An 18339-nucleotide genomic window follows, 5' to 3' on the forward strand; every position below is an offset into this window, starting at 1 on the left:
TTCAGCGTGACAGAGAGCAGAACAGAGAATCACACAAAAGCTAGAAAGTATGACATCTTAGTGACAGAAAAGTTCTTGGCTTTAAAGAAATGCTGACATCTTCAACTCACAGGAATGTAAAATTACAACTTATCATCGTAAGTTTTAGTCACAAATAGAAGTGAGAGTTCATCTCACAAAACTCGTAAAGTAGAAAACTAAAGGGCCAAAAGCCAAAATGAACTACCGGAAAGAATAACAAAGAAAAAGCAACGCAAGGGAACATTATGGTTTTCTTTTTTATTTAATCAAAGACTGGTGGATAAACATAAATACAGCACAATTACTTCAGATCATTCTTCATATTGTATACACACAGATCGATGAACGTAATCTGAAAGAAACCTGCAGTCAGCAATGAAATGCATACAGCTTTTCCTTCCCTCGCTCAAAAAAAAATTAAAAACACACAAACTTAGAATCTCATCAGCACACACTCTCCTGTGACAAATGATTCAGACATAAATAGTGGGTGCAAAGAAACTATATGCTAACATATGTATAACTTTGTTAATGAAAAACAGAAGCAGCCATAATGATTAAAATACATTCAGTTACTGATAACTAGCTGTGCCCTAAAGGGCATTATCAAAGAGAAATCGTGCTGCAGAGAAAAGCTATATATACATACACAATGAGAAAATAAACTGCAAGATTAATGCATGCATGTTTAATACTGGAAAAATCACAGCCCTCCAAAATTTCTCCACGTTTGTTATAAAAGCCCTCTGCACTCAACTAAAATTAAAATGATCTTAAAAGGATAATACTTGTAAAGTTTACTTAAGTCTTTTCAGCCACAGAAACTGCAATGGAAATAAATGTTCAGAGTCATTTTCAAAACAAAAACAAAAATCTATTCTTCTGATGACATGCATGATTAAAAGGTCTATGCACGATACATCGCTCTACATTCCCAATGACTAGGAAAAAAAACCTCAAGTCAATTTTTAGTTTGCAGATGGTCAAAGGAGTTTGTATTCCAGCAGGAGTTCAAATCTTCTGGATCTTTTCACCAACAACTACTGGATTTTCTTTTCTGATTTTCTCAGCAGCATCAGCTTTGTAATTGTAAGAGCAATTGTGTACATCTGAGTAACGGTGTACGCCACAGTAAACATTTCCACACCGGCATTCAAACCCTGAAAATCGATTAATACACATACATGAGTTGAATGGAAGCTCTAAATATTAAATTCCTTAGCCTAAACAATGTTAAAAAAGATCATGTATTTAGGGCAGCAATCTAAAGAATCATTCCAAACAAGCCATTTCATGAGCTAATAACATTCTCAAAATTCACTAGCTGATAGCTTCATTCCTTCTTCCCACCTACAAATACAGATTTGTACCAGAGCAAGTCATAACCACTTCTCTCAGCTCAAGTTTCTTTACCTGTGACATGGCCACAACTGCCTCCTATCAAGAACAGAATTGCTAAATTGAAAATGTGGAACATTTCTCAAATACTACATACATGTGAAAAAAGCATAATGTCAGAAGGCAATCTTAAGATTTAATTAAGAAAGATGAAATGAAACTTTTGACAGAACTGTCAACAAATAAAAGTGTATTAGCTTTCTCTGGCTAACCTCCAATGGAGATGTGCACTGTAACCAGGCAGGGTGATTAAGAGACAAGATCTAGTTAGGTTGCCTAAGCGTGAATCTACTTACTAACGTAGGCAAATAGCCTCTCTGAGCCTCAGTTTCTGCATTTGTAACTTTGGAATCAGTTACTGTAAGAATTAAATGAGGAAGTATTAAGTGCTTAACATATACTATCATGCAATAAATGCTACTTATTTTAGGGAAATGCCTGAAGAACTGAAGACAAAAGACAGATATAAGTAGTGAGGATAGTCTTTAAATTAAACCAGTCTTGCACCCCCCAAGTTAGGATTTTATGGTATGATGGAATTGTTGGAAATAGAGCATAGGAATCAGTATTTTAAACACTGACATTTGATGTAAACTTCCTTTACTACATTTTTTTTTAACTTCAAAAACATACTCTGTAACTTCATAATAATGAATGAAAAATGAAGCCAAGAACACTAGACTGAGAAGACTGGAAAAGATGAAAATTACTAAGTTGCAGCCTTCTAATCATGAAGTCTAAGTTTCTGAGATTTAGAAAGACAATGTTTGATGCTAAGTATGTATACTTTGAAACGTCTTCTTATTAGTTCATGTTTGTATTCTTTAAATAAACACACTTGCCAAGGTATGGGCCAGTCTTACACATCTCTGGTATTAGACTCTAATTTCCCTTCTTCTTTATCTCCTATATACTCCTTAGCCAGAGAAACCTTCCTAAAATATAATTTTGCTCGAAATCTTATCTCCTCTTCTCAGCTCTTAAGTTGATTTTTAGGCAGAGTACTCAGCACAACGCCTGGCATAATGTAAACAGTCAGCGGTGACTATTTACGGCTGCACCTGTTCCCTATCACTTCATCACAGTACACATCTTAGTCTTGTCTCTATTTTTGTCTGATGGTGGTATCCAATACCCTTCTTCACCTACTTTGTGGTACAGTTACATTCCCCATTTATGGCCCTAAACATGCCCTATCCTTTCCTTTCTCTGTGCCCTTGGTGAAGATATTTTTTCCGAGCTGAAATGCCCCTATTTCTGTCAGTTATAAGTCCTACTCATCTTTCAAGACCCATCTCAAACATTCTACCTTCATGATACTTTCTTTGATGGGCCTCTACACCTCTTCTTTTATATAAACTAATTATGCCCATCTCTAAATTCCCAAAGCAATCTATTTGCACTTAAATGTACTTTTTGGGGGGCCAATACCCTAGGACTGTGAAGTTTTCTCTCCCTTTCTTAATAACAGTACCACCCAACAGCCCTGCGACGGCAGTTAACGTGTACTGATTACTCACTGAGTGGCAGCACAGGGCCACCACCTTCTGTGCATTAACTCGGAACCCTCACAACCACCCATGGCTAGCCACTTAACATAGAGAAAGGACTTCACAGCTCACCAAGTACTTAAATATTCTCTCACACACAACTAGTTTCTGGCTTTTGGAGGCAGGAGCCACACCTTTGCCCTTTCACAGCACCTGGCAAACCGCAAACCGACCTTACTTGTCTGTTATTCTCAAACTCAGGTGAAATGAATTTTGAAAAGAAAAGCTATTCATTTTACTTTTAGCTATGTAATTAAAACTACTTTTATTTAAGATAATTCAGAAGGTGCAGCATATCCAGTATTAACTCTTATGGGAACAGAAACAATCCTAAACGAAGCCAGTAACAGTAAGTCATGAATCATCTCGAATAAAATCTTAATTTTAAACCATATGATTTAGGCTCTTACCAGTAAGTCCTACTTTCTTCCTGCACATGAAACAGCGATTCTTTTTTTGTTTTGGTTTTTCAAGAGACTTGCTTTGCTCTTCAGATGGCTGCTGTGCCGTATCTGATACTGAAGCTGACAAAAATAGGAAAGTGATGAAATTTAATTATTCAATGACATCTTGCTATTTGGGTGGTTGTTCCCCCCCCTCCGATCTGTTTATTCAGAGGATAACTGAGTAATTTATTAATGTACTATCCTGGAAAGATGCTTACATTAAGTTACACAGTTTATATGATATGACCCCCTTTTTGTTAAATATAAATATATAGTTATATATGCATGTATACACACATGCAGAAAATCTAAAATATATATTGACATGTTAACGGTGACTCTAGAAAACGTTATATTTCCTACATTTTCTAATAATTATGTATTTGACCAATAAAAGACACACAACACATAAATACTCCTTGGGTATTCTAAGGGAGTGTGTAAGAAAATGGTCACATGCAAACTTCTAAATATTGTTGAGCTCAGAACTATGTAGACTTCAAAGAGGACAAGGGGAAAAAATGCTGACACCAAGATTCAGTGGAATACTCAGTACGTTCAAAGTTCTCAGGCTGTTTCATATAAAACCTTTAAAATATTAGGAATAAGATAAATTGATTAAAATGTTAAGTAGTGAAACTAAGGACAGCTGCACTAATATTCAGGTCAAATTACTGTCCCTAAATCCTAACAAATGTGACACCCCCCTCCCCGCCCTTAACTACCCTGGCCCTCCTGAGTGCTGTTACTAGAGTTAAATCTATAATGTGACCTAGCAGACCTGGATCTTGTTCTAAAACAGTGACTTGCCAGGGATCAAGTTCTTAATCTCTTCAATTTCATCACCAACTGTCGTCCTTCACAGAAATCTACTGCTCAACCAATCTCTGGGGCTATGTCAGGTACCTTTGCTCATACTGTCTACCATAAATTCAAAAGGAATTCCTTTCCCTCATTTCATCTAGGTCAAGTAGCCCTTCCCCCAGGAAACCCTGTCTCAGTTTTCTTGCAGCTTTTCACTCTGATTGCTCTTAACTCCCTTAAATAGTCTCTACCAAATACTGGACACTTCACGTGAGCCCCCTCTTCAATCCATGCTTTTACATACTGCATCCAAATCATCTGCCTTGCATGAAAATCTAATGATATGCCCTCCAATATTTAAAATTCTTTGACAACTTCCCACAAACCCCCAGGATAAAGCCCAGAAGTCCTTCAGGATTTTTCTCATCCTCATTTCTCACCCCTCAACAACACACTACGCTTCAGCCACACTGAAGTATCTGCAGGTTCCCTGAAGATCCAGAATTCTCTCTTACCTCTGGGCTTTTATAGAAGTTGTCCTTTCTATATGGAATACTTTTCTTATGCCCCTCTTGTCCCTCCTCCTTACCTGGCCAACCCCAATGTGTCTTTTTTGTTTATGCTTATATTATCAACTCTTAATCTATTCCCTCCCTCCCTGACACAGCAGGAAACCCTACTATGCCCCAGTAGCACTTTCTACACTATTATAAATGCCCATCTGACTTAACCTGGCCTTCACCGTGAACCATTTCAGGGCAGGAACCTATCCTTTTCATCCCTGTTACCAGGGCCTATCCAAGTGCCTCCTACCACACAGCAGGCACTCAATACATATCTGCTGAATGGAATTAGTATTGAGTTACTTACCTGTTATATTTATGTGCCCTCTTTCCCCAACTAGACTGTAAGCCTGTTGAGAGGGATGGAATCTTACTCCCTGTTTGACTTTCCAGCACCCACCACAGTGAACTACACCTAGTAGATATTCAAACACTTGATGTAATGGATTCTAACCTGCTTATGTTAACACATTATCTCATATTTTAACAAAATATGAAAAAAGGCAAAACACCACAAACAAGTAAATATGCATGAACAAACAACTCTGTAACGTGACTGTTCCACCTAGACATTCTGAAGCTAGATGGGAGATAGTTCTACCAATATATACATCTTATTTTGAAACAACATGGATACATAAAACCTTTTATTTTTAATAAATAATACCCTGAGAATGTAAGCTCCGTGAGGGCAGGGCCTGAATGTCTTGTTTGCTCTTTTATCCCTAGCCCCTAGAACACTATCAGGTAAGGTTTGGCTGTGTGTAAATGAGCTCAAAAATCGTTAATTTGCAATCAGAAAACAATCTGTTATATTTACTATCTTTGAAATCTATAAGCCATGCCTGTTCTCCCAAGAAAGTCTGATATTCAAATAAACTACTATAAATAAAGCTTTAATGGCAATAACAACACTACCATCCCACAAGATTACACATTTGAACAAAACCAGTTTAACCACTGAGACACAAACTTTGGTATCTGGAAATGGAAAACAGTAAAAATACACTTATCTGCTATGGATAACAAATGCTACCGCATACCGCAACAAAGACATTTCACAGTATTAACCCTAAAGATCTGTCAAGGCAAATGGTTTCTTTTTAACTGAGGCAAATGCACCACCTTTAAAGTAAAGGATCAGTTGGCAATGGAAAAGCTTATGAACCAGGGTTCAAATCTGAGGCTGATCAACATCCACTATATCCTCATCAGACTAAGGTAACTCAGCTTACCTGAAACTAGTGGGTGTTAGCCTGAATGTAGACATTCACCAAATGAATTTACGGGCAAGACAGCACAGTACTCAGTACTACATACGACTCTCAGAAATTACTCCTGTTTCTCCAATTTTTATGTGATATTTAAGATCACAGCATCCCTTATCAAACTCTATGTAAAAGGAAATGATTCAATCTTTTAAAAGGGCCATACAGTAGACTAAAGGCCAAAAGACCATACTCTTACTGAACCTGAAGCCAAAATAAGGACAGTTTCCTCAGATCTAGGCAGTTTTTCATATTCTGAGATGAGAATTATAAACAAAGAACACCCACTTATTAACCTGATTAAGAACAGGTTGCTGCCTGCATCGCATCCACTGGTCCAAAAGGCTATTTGGGAGGCCTATGCGATGGCATAAAGGCTGTGAAGTAAGCTGCAAGGCGCTTGCTAACAATTTTTAATGGGAATCCCAACTAGACAAAATCTACCGGCCACTACTTTAAAGACACTTCAAAAAGCACTGGGCAGGTAAAATTAGTTTAACTACCCACATGGAGGATCACATTCAAGATCACATTCTGCTCTGGGTCCTGCTAAAAAAAAGAAAGGAAGAAAGAAAAAAGAAAGAAAAGGAAAGAAAGAAAAAAAAGCACACAAATATAACAATGAGTACATAAAACTATTTAGCACTACCTCGGTTTAGGGGCATATTCAGACACATGGTGAAAAATAAAATTGAACGTAAGATGACATTAATAGGTCATCTTACAGTATATACAGTATCTATGTAACGTAACATATTCCGTCTTCAAAGAATCATGACAAGTCTCATTCAGGGATCAAGCTAAAGCATTCTGAGGTTGGGGACTATTTCCACTCACCACTGTATACCCAGTGCTTACACAGAGTGGTTGTTCAGTAGATACTTACTGAATGAATACACACTTTTACAATGACCCACTAGGATAAAATTCACTTCCCTCATTTTTTTGTATGCAAAATAAGGAAGAGGACCAATGATCTTTAAGTTACTCTTAGCTCAAAAATCCATTAAAAAGGGAAAAAAATTAAATTTTCAAGAGAAAAATAAGCCTGCATAGTGGCAGGGTCCAAAGGAAATACAATAATTGAATCATATATTTAATTTTACATTTTCTAGCAGGCATATTAAAAATAAAAACAGACAAAATATATTTTATCATTTTAAAATATAATCAATATGAAAAGAATAGAACATTTCACTTTTTTTTTTTTTGCTACTAAGTCTTCAAAACCTAGTGTATATGTTATACTTAGCAAATGAAAATACATTATCTAACTTCAGACTAGCCACATTTCAAGTGGTCAATAGCTGCGTGAGGCTAGTGGCCACCATCCTGAAGAGATCAGCCCTATAAATGAGATGAGTCTCTATTAGCAGCTATTTGGAGGCACAAAACTGTTACATTAATCCTAAAAATACAACTTTGTGTCATCTTATAAGAAACAAACAAACAAAAATCAACCAACCTTCAAAATGGCTCTCTTTCCTTACCATGGATTAAAACCAAATACCTTAGAAATTCTCCATGGCCTGGTTCTAGACAACTTTTCTAGCTTTAGTTTTAACACATACTTGTCTGAACTGGCCACTCCAGCTACTGCTGTTCTATTTCCCAAATTTCATGTTTTCCTACCCATAGGCTTCTGCTCTCACAAAGTCTTCTCCATCAAAAAAGCCCTCTTCACTGTGTCTATCTTTCATAAAAATGGAATCATACGTGTGACCTTTTGTACCTGGTTTCTTTTATTTAGTATGTTGTCAAAGTTCATCTATGTAAGTAGCATGTTAAAAATTGGGTTGTCTTTATTGATGACAACTATGTCTATATTTCCTTATATATTCTCATCAGATGATCTGCAAATTTCTTCCCATTCTGTGTGTTGTCTTTTCACTCTTGATGGTATCCTTTGAAGCAAAAGGATCTTTAATTTTGATATAGTTCAATGTATCTATTTTTTCTTTGCTTGTGCTGTCTGTAGGCATCATATCTAAAGAAACCTAATCCAAGGTCATGAAGATTTATGCCTCTTTTCTCTTAAAAGTTTTATAAGTTTTAGCTTTTACATGTTGGTCTTTGATGTATTTTGTGTAAACTTTTGTGTATGGTGTGAGAGAGGGAATCCAATGTCATTTGTTTAAATGGCCCAGCATCATTTGTTGAAGATGATTTTTTCCCTACTGAATGATCCTGGCATCCTTGTCGAAAAATCAATTGCCCATAAATGTGAGAATGTATTTCTGGACTCTCAATTCTATTCCATTGATCTATATGACAATCCTCATGCTAGTACTGTGTAATCTTTAATACTGAAGCTTGAATTAAGTTTTCAAGTTGGGACTTGTTAGTCCTCCAACTTTTCCCACATTGTTTTGGCTACTATCACTCACTCTTTAAAATCAATCTCTGATTTTTAATCCACACAAAAATGTCTGATTTTCAGTTCAAATGGACCGACTATTTCTCTCTAGTTGTTCTAAACCAATTCTATTTTGTGTGAAGTCAGAAACCCTCAGAGCTGAAAAAAACTTGAGAACTGTAAGTCACTCTGCCACTCAGTGCAGCAATCCCCTCTATTTTGTTCCTGACAGTAACTCAGCTCTCCTAACATGCTTCCTTGATGGAGAGCTCACCACCTTAGTAGTGATTTCATGCTACTGTTGGAAAGCTTTAAAATTCTCTTATTCTAAAGCCTCCTATAATTCCCAAATCACTAGCTTTATACAGAATAAGAATATTCTTTGTAGTTCATTAAGCACATTTCACTTCCATTATTTCACTGACTTCTAATAACCTATAAGGTGGACATGGTTGTTATGCACCTTTATAAATAATATAAATAAGGTTCAGAGAGGTGGAAGAGTCAAGGTATGAAAACAGAACTTCTGGATCTAAATTCCATATTCTTTTTACTATGATCCAATATCTGAGGACAGAGAGGTTAACTGAAGTTAAGCATATTATACAACAAGCAATCAAGTATCATAGTTTAGAGTGCACCAAAACACTAAAAAGTTTTTCTGTTTTAAAAGCTAAGCTTTTGTAAACTGAAAATCTGACATTACTAAGTGACACTGTTTAAACTGAGGTACTGTGGTTTATTAAATGAAAAGGCATAATTAAATGAGAAAGATGCTGTAATATGCTAAATTCTCAGTTAAACATGGTAAAAAACTCTTCAGAGCCATGAGGACAAGATGAAAGCAGTACCACTCACCTGGTGGCAACTTATCCCAATTGTAAGCAGGATACTTACACAGAAAAAAAGCTGTTTCAAGGACACTGTTCTGAAAACTCCAATAAAAAATGTTAGGAAACTCTGCCTAAGGCACACAGGGACTCCTCATGAACCCTCTTTCACCTGGGATGGTCTTTCTACCTAAATAAATTTCCTTTGAGGGATGCAAATACATTAATAAGGAAGAAAACAGATTCCTGAGTAGGTCACCAAACCAGCTGATCCTACCCTAGCGGGGCTGGATGTGGCAACAGAACACACACAGGGACATCCCGGTCCAGGAAGCACCACAACTGTCTAGTAGAAAGAACACTGGCCTAGAGGCAGATGCCTGGGTTCCAGTTCCAGCTCAAATAACCACAGGACTTGAGTCAAAGACTTTCTCTCTTTTCATTCATGTATGAACTAGATGGAAAAAACATTTGTTCCTATCAAATAGGGAAATCACAAGTAAATTATGTATTGAGTGTATGTATATATACAGATACACATACATTTGCAGGCATGTTTATAATAAAAAGAAGACATTCTTAATTCAACAGTATAACAGGATATTTGTAAAAACCAGGCTATGAAGAGATTTTACACATTGAAAACTAATCCTCTCAAACTAAGATGAAACGCATTTCTTCAAAGATTCCACTATGCTGAAATTATGAATGCTAAGTTCTTAAAAGGTACTTATAAGTTAATACTGTCATTGAAATCACACATGAAAAAGCAGTCTATACAATTTTAAAATCCCCTACAATTTTTCTGAATATGGCACCAAGACCATCTTTTGCATTAATGTACTCAGTACTAGGTGGAGAAAACTGTATTGTTCTCCATATGCCACAAATGGTATAAAAGCACTTCATATTACTATGGCCTATTAACCCACAATCTTCATTTTTTTGTCAAACTTGTAGAACTGCTATTTTACCCTTAAGCAGCATGTATTTTTCCACTACCAACATTCTAAAATTTGTTCTGTCGTAAGTAGTATCTTCATGGTTAGTGCCTGTTTTCACTCTTCCTTACTTAGCTGTCTCTCAGAACTAAGCAACTCTTGCTCCTTGAAATCCTCCCTTGGTATCTGTGGCCTGAAACCAACAAGGCTCTAGATGACTTCTTCCTCTCCCTTTTGCCGACTCATTATCCTACTTGCTCTTCTTGATTTTGCCTCTCATTCTTCAACCTATGCCAAGGACTTACAAATTTCAGACATAATGCTGATCATAAATTTAAGTATCTAGTAGCCACCTACAACCTCCAATTGAGCTCTTTTAGTTTTGAAATTTGATCACTTCCAATTCACCCTATCTAAAATCTTGTCCAACTGTAACTTCTTTCAAGCTTCCTGTTGAAAGCAACCACAACTGAAAGCATTAACAGCACCCTTGTCTTATTTCCCATGCCTAATGGATAACTAAATCTTGGGAATTTTTCTATATCTGCTTTTTAAAATATCCCTTATCTCTGGCTCTTCCTTAAACTTTTCTATTTAACTAAAAAATAAAAAAGGATTCACTTCTAATGTTTATGAATATTTATAATATATTGGAATATTTATGTTGGCCAGACAGTTCACTTTATTGTTATAATAAAATCTACAAATGGCAAATTATGCTAATTATTTGTTGGGCATGAAATCAGAGGAAGGGGAATTAGCTAGCCTAGCTGAATTCAAACTTTAGAAAACTCCAGCTAAGACTGCCAGATACTATCTGTTGCCACCATGTGAATACCATGTACAATGGAAGGTTTCACTTGACAGTCACGGCATCGTCTTACTTTAAATCATGCCGTAGATAAAATGACACACAGTCATCCTTGGGCTTCTTTCCAGAGTATCCTTCTCAATTAACACATTGTTTCCACACACTGGTAGAATATGACTAATTAAGCATAATTTTAACAGTGTCCTAAATGCCTCTTCTACAGTCTCTGCCCACTAGAAAGCCTTCATACATATTTTCAAGTCTTCCTAGAGCCGCTTCATTTTGATCCACATGATGAGGATATAAAGAGCATGGGCAGGAACAAGGGACACTATGCTATAAATAAAAGTAATTGAATGTGACTGTTATGCTGGAAGTCACAGATGGGAAAAAGGGGCCACTGCCAGTCAAAATAAATAGTCACTTAGACAATCTGAGTCAAAAGCAAAAGATTTCTCTCAAATCAGCAGCCCCAGTTTTCTTGGAGAGGAAATAGTATTTAGGCAGAACAGTAAAAGAAAACAGTGTAACACCACCACTCATTCATTTAATTACATTTCTCCAAAAAAAAACCCCCAATTTTTAATTTTCTATGTTTATATTGATGACCTAATTATATAAAAGTGGGAAATGGCTCCTAACATTTCAGTCAACTAAATATTTCAGGGTATATAATATTCTACTCATAAAGAAAATAAATGTAAAAATATGTATCTTAGGCAGGCAATTTTAAAAAACATATGCACCTAGGATAGTGCCTGGCTTATAATACTCAAATGTTAAATAAGTGAGAAAACACAGACTAGTTCATGTGCAAACCTTGCAGGTCTTCTGTTTCAGGTATTGCTTTGTCCACAGATGTACTGTCCACTTGAGAAGATGCTACAGATTCTGATAAAAGCGACTGATTTGATACAGGGCTAGAAAAGCAAAAATATTTAGATTTTAAACATGATATCTATGCAGGAATAGTAACTAAAATGATATAAGTAAGGGTTCAATATATGTAAGTAGATCATTAAGACAAAATTAACACAGAGATACTTTTTTTATAACTTAAAGGTTAAGTTTTAGAACTTTGAAACATGAGACCAATTTGGACCAGAAACATATAAAGCAACAGAACTGTGCATGAATGCACTAGATGAAAACTAGCATGACGAAGACACGCTCCAGACGCCCCAGTACTAAGCTGTACATGATGCACTGGCATAGCAGAAATGCACATCTCCCATCGTGAACTGGAAAAGGGAACTGCGGGGTAGAAATTTAACATTTGTTTCCTAACAGTAGAGTAAGAATGAAACAAACATTTCTGTATTTTCAGACTTCTAAATGATGAGACTTTAAAGTTAAAAAGAAAAAATACAACAGAGTACAAATAAGTATCAGCACCACATCATGACATTAAACAAAGAGAACCTGTGGCAAGACTGTTACTTTTAATACAAAGTACTAGTACAGGGCTTGCGGAACAAGCTTACGTCTAGAAGAATTTAACAGGTTTCAAAAGGACTTTAGAGGTCTGTCAGGACATATTATGAAGACAATGAAAGAAAAAACTGTTTGAAAAGGAAGTCTGAGGCTTAAAAGACAACTCCCTACTTCCACCCCAATGTAAAATCAATAAAAAGACTCTTCTGACTACTCAATAATAATAATGAGATAGATACAATTTTATGCCAGTGACTTTATACATAGTTTTCATTCTTACCAGAACTGATCAAATATGGAATATTTATTTTTCAATAGCTTTCCAATTCAGAGGCTACATCCTACCTTGGCTGCATAGATGAAGATGTAGAGTCTAACGATGACTGAGCTTCTGGAACACTGCCATCTGTGCACTGAACTGGTAGAGACTCAGACAGACTACTGACAGAAGGTGCTGTAACAAGACCACACCTCGTATTAGTGACTCTTTACCTTGGCCAGGCCAACACATCTAAAAAGAACCAAGATAACTTTTCCACAAAATATAGTATATGGATTTAATTTTACTATATAATATGCTGGTTCATTATTTTAGGTTAAAAATTTTTTAGTTTTCCAAAGAAAAAAATGTTAATTTTAACCAAGACCAGATGCAAAATGTATATATTAAAAAAAACTGAACTTCTATTTCTTAGAACTATCATCCAAAATCCTTTAACTCACAAACATCTTCTAGTGCACAAATGAGACATTTAAAGAAGTCTTGATTAAATGATTCTAGCTTTTGGCTCGAACATGAAGCAATGACAAGAAAGACACACAATTTTAAATGAACTAAGTAACAGCCCACTTTCATTATCACAAAAACCTATACATTCAGGCATTAACCTATATGAGAACTATCCTAGATGAATACTATTAACATTTTACTTTTGCAGAATTCTCATGATTCTTCTTACACGAGTACTGGAACAAAAGCCACTTCAATTCCAGGAAAATTCTTGAGCACAAAAATGCATAAAGAACTCAAGGGAACTGGGGTTAAGTATCTCTTACTCTGAGTCAAACTGCTACACCTCTCCTTCCTAATGGAGAAAGGCTTTCCCTAAAGTCAGCTGTGGCTATCCATAACTTACTCTTTCCTTCTACAACTATCTTGGCTTCAAAAGTCAAGAACCAAGGTCCTCTCTTACAGGCCTCACTGCCTTACACCTTACTTTCTAAGACAGCTATATATATGTGAACTATGCCTCTATTTTAATAGAGTTCTCTAGCACAGCAAGTAAGACTGTGAGGTGGATTTATAGCAGTTCTTTTCAATAGTAAAGATACTTTTATCCCTGTTTCCCTACCACTGATAATCACAATATGTAATGATTTTCCTGATCTGAACATAGTAATAGAAGTACAATGTGAAAGTGGAAAAAGGTACCCTGTGCTATCCAAGTGTGTTTCAATTATGAACAGTGCTGTGTTTTAACAGAATTACTTACCAGGTGGGCTTATTCTACCATTACTACTATTCTGTCTTTGAAGATGTTCTTTATAGCATACTGAACACATGCCATTTGTACGAGGGTTTCCATAAAATCCGCAGCCAGTGGAACAAAGCATAGGCACTTGGCTGTGATTAGTTTCTTGAGCCATGTTCCTCTGTTGCACACCTGAAATTTATACAGAATTAGCAAAGAACTAAGACTCACACAGCAGTCACACATTATCCAAATTTGCTTTCTATAATAAAGGAAAACCCACATATACTCCCCCCTAAGTCACTCTGTGCAACTGTCTCAATACCCAGGGCTAAGGTATAGTGAGAGGAAAAATAAATATCAAAAGGGTACAAACTGAACTTTTATTGCCAATCCAATCTATAGAAGTCGGTCTGTACTGGTTTAGAAGTGGTAAGAACCAGAAAAAGGTATCTGTTCTGAAGAGTCCACACCATCAGAATGTTAAGGAAAATTCTTTACGCTAGTTCAGCCTGGACTCCTAGTAATGAGAAATATATGTGTGAGTTTTGCTATGTGTTGTATTATTAACTTCTAAGCATGTAAACTTTCCCTTGAAGTTCACATTTTAACTTGCATAATTTTTTCTGTTTAAAAAGCATTTAACATAAAATCAATGCTGGTGAAGCTGAGGAGAAATGAGCAGAACACTGGTGAAATGAAAAACTGGGTCAATCTTTCTGGAAAGCTATGTAGCAATTTACCTTAAGAGCCTTGTAAAAGATAGCCCTTTTGAACCAATCATTCTCCTTCAATAGAATAACTAGGGTATAATCAGAAAAAAAATATACCTATACAAACACAAGGGATGTGTTTCACAGCATATTTATAATGCTGACAAACTTAAAATGATTTAAATGTCTAACATTAGGAGAATGGATTTTTTTCAAAAGTTAAGGAGTCGTTAAAATATTTTACAATAATTTTTGAAGGAGAAAAATGCTGATAAGAATGAAAAAGCACAACATTAAATGTATATATAATACGCTGTCAATTAGGACAAACAAAGCATCTATTAATCATCAGTAAGGACAGGAAGGAACATATCCAATGGAGGCAAAGTTAATTGTGATTCCCCCCTCCCCGATTTGTACCTTCTCTGTAGTTTTAAAATCCTCTTATATGAAGATACTATTTATCTAATTGGGAACAAAATAGTTATTTATTTTTACAGTGCTTAAAATTAAAAAACTAACGGGCAGAGAAGCTGTCTGGGAACTACACAAGGCAATAATCAATTATAGCAGATGGAAGAACCCCATGTGCCATTTCTCCCATAAAGTGGTTCTTTGGCATGAATAACATGACAGAAGGTAATAACAGGTTCTATCTTTTTTTTTTAAAGGAGAAAAAAAAAAGGCCTCCCATATGGAATGAAGGTTACTCCAAAATGGGTGTGTGTATATTTACAGATGAGTCTATGTTCAAAGAGCATAAAGGATAAAACTAACCAAAGAAAGATAATGCTTCCTTGAATTGACAATCAAAGAGGGAAAATTCACTGTTTACCATTAACAGATCTTTTTTCTTCACCTTAATTATTTGAAAAGACTGTTGGAGAATGGGGAGGATTTAATGCAAATTTCAGAACCAAGAGCAATAACACATTTGACTGGATTACAAAACAAAATAGCAAGCTTAGCATTTGTCTTTAAAAAGAATTGTCGTAAAATTTCTATAGGCCTAGGAACATAATTTGGGATTCTGACAAACATCTTTCTTACTCCATGATAGCAAGTCATTTCAGAATCCAATCTTGGCTACCCTGCTTTATATACTGCTACTTTTAAATTCACTCCCCCCTCCTGTAGTTCTGCAAATATACATATCAAATTTAAAAAAACAAAAAACCTATTAACATGACAGGATAGAAGAGCTAATGTCAAACATTTTGTTGATTTTAGGGGTCTATATTACTGAGATAATGTTTGTCCTGTTTGCTATCACGTAATTGTCCAAGGTCATGTACTTAGCTAATAAGTGATAGAGCTGGGATTCAGTAGAGATCGTTTTGTCTCTAGTCCATGCTCTAAATCAGTGGTTCTCAAAGTGTGTTCCATGGACCCCTGGGGAGGTCAAAACTGTTTTCATACTAACACTAACTAGTTATTTGCCTTTTCCTCTGTGTTGACATGTGCACTAGTGGTGCAAAATCAACAGTGGATAAATACCTGGAGCCTCATCAAGCAGCCAGATCAAGACAGTGGCACCAAAGTAAACTACTACTTGTATTCTTCATCACAACATTGTCACAGAAAACTACTAATTCTATTAAATCCTGAGCTTGGATACACATCTTGTTAATATTTTGTGACAAACTGGGAAGTACACAGAAAGTATTCCTGCTGCATACAGAAATATGACTGAAGAAAAAAGGCCCTTGTGCAGTTGTTTTGAGTTACAAGCTAGTCAAGTCATCTTTTTCACGGAACACGTTTTTTTTATTTCAAAGAACAACCGGCAAACTCTGATTATTCAGACTTGAGTATATGACAGATACTTTCTCAAAGATAAACAAAGCGAGCTTGTCACATCAAGAAAAACAACTAATACCATTTATTGCCAAGGACAACATTCAAATGAAAAAAGCTTGACAAGTATCTCCAAATTTTGGAGTTTCTGGTAAGACCAGTAGTGACAGTATTGACACGTGAGTAGTTGTACTATTACCAGCATTTGGAAGATCTGCATGAGTCAGTAAACCAGTATTTTCCAAGTGACCGATGTATAGCGGTAGAGAATTATTCATGAACTAAAGAGTCATTCAAAGTGAAAGACAGACCAATGAATTTTAAAGTAACAGGACTAAAAGCTTTTATATAGTATAAAATTCTACACTGCACTGCAACTATCCCTTTAAGAAACTACAAACTGTCACATTTGGTGTAATGTCAAAAAAGAGCAACTTCTATTATATAAAAAGGTTATTAAAATATTCCTTTCTTTTCCAACTACGTATCTGTATGACACCAGTTTTTCTTTACAACATTGTAACAGACTGAACACAGAGGCAGCTATTAGAGTCTTGCTGTTTGTTATTAAGCCAGGCCTTAAAGAGATTTGTAAAAATATGTAACAATGTCACTTTTCTCACTAAACCATTTAAGGAGGGAAGGAGGAGAAATGGTTATTTTTCATAAATTAATAAGTATTTTGTAATTTTTCTCACCTTTATTTGCAAATATAGTATTTTTGCTAGATATAACAGACATAAATAAAAGGTCCTCAATGTACTCAATAACTTTAGAAAATACAAAAGTCCTCAACCAAAAATTGAGAATCCACTGCTGTAAACCATCAATACGGGTAGTATCACCTCAAGAAGGCCAACACTGATTCTCTGGGGAAAGAGAACACTAAAAACAAAATCTCTTACTCTTTATAAAACATGGATATACTTTTAATACATAAATAAATATGCAGTATGTCTGTGGAATTAAAATTTTATGGAGGTAGAAAGCCAATTAAGGAAAAAAACTGTTTAAAGGCTCCTAGAGAGGTGGGGGCAATAAAGAAAAAAGATTTAGAAACTTTCCTGTGTGTTCTAAATCACCAACTATTTTATGCTGCCTATTAATGACATTAAAATGATATGTTTTAAGAATTAAAGAACTTCCCCTACCAGTACTGATAAATCTTTCAGTATATGCTGGCAATTACAAGCATCTAGAAAAGATAAATATCTCATTTCCATAAAAACTCAAGTGAATAGTCAGATTAAAAGTACAACATGACTACCAAGCTTTTTATATCACAATTCCTGCTCTTGAATAGTAAGATTAAAATTTAAAACATGTAACACTAGCAATTTCCCCAAGCCAAACTGACTTGCACAGAAGCAAATTAGTAATAATTTTCGTAAGAGCTTTCCTATAAAGAGCTATTACGTTGGCAGATTAAAAAAAAAAAAACCAACACAGGATTTCACAGGTTACTTAACAAGAAACAAAAAGAATAAAGCAAAAAAAAAAAAAAGAAAAGAAAAGAATCAACTTTATTTATTCACTTTTAGGCCACAAAATATACCTTTCCATGAAGATTCAGAAAAAGACCAAAAACCATAAAAGGGTATCAGCTTATTTTTATGTGTAATGGGAAAGATGGGGTAGGTACAGAGAAACTGGAAGTCTAGCCTCCCCCTGCTACTGTACCTTTCTGGTAGGTAAACAATTTGGAGGGCCCATTAGCCTGGCATTTAGGAAGGAAAAGAGGAAAGCGAATGAGAAGGCAGAACAATTTCTTAATGGCTCTATGTTTTGTGGGATTATAAAGCTGCAAATGCAGCGAACTAAAGAAAGAGATTACCAAACATACACAGAAAAACTGATTAACATGGTGTTAAAATTTAAAAAGTACTAATTAGAGAGAATTCAGAACTGTGATTTTTGACTCTTAATAACATTCAT

The 18339-nt window shown here is 35.5% G+C and overlaps 1 protein-coding gene across 5 annotated transcripts in view; it reads right to left on the reverse strand.

Annotated features, from left to right (window-relative positions):
- Positions 1 to 260: 260 nt before the first annotated feature.
- The window catches only part of ZFAND6 (zinc finger AN1-type containing 6), a 57207-nt gene continuing 39128 nt past the window's right edge, over positions 261 to 18339 (reverse strand). For all 5 annotated transcript variants that reach the window (XM_031440712.2, XM_031440708.2, XM_031440711.2 and 2 more), the window contains 5 exons: positions 13916 to 14086; positions 12768 to 12876; positions 11808 to 11908; positions 3380 to 3493; positions 261 to 1181 (listed from right to left, as the gene is read on the reverse strand). In XM_031440712.2, coding sequence (XP_031296572.1) covers positions 1033 to 1181; positions 3380 to 3493; positions 11808 to 11908; positions 12768 to 12876; positions 13916 to 14069 — 627 coding nt within the window. In that variant the 5' untranslated portion in view covers positions 14070 to 14086 and the 3' untranslated portion in view covers positions 261 to 1032. The remainder of the gene's footprint in view (positions 1182 to 3379; positions 3494 to 11807; positions 11909 to 12767; positions 12877 to 13915; positions 14087 to 18339) is intronic.

This window comes from Camelus dromedarius, chromosome 29 (genome assembly GCF_036321535.1).
Source record: "Camelus dromedarius isolate mCamDro1 chromosome 29, mCamDro1.pat, whole genome shotgun sequence".
NCBI lineage: Eukaryota > Metazoa > Chordata > Mammalia > Artiodactyla > Camelidae > Camelus > Camelus dromedarius.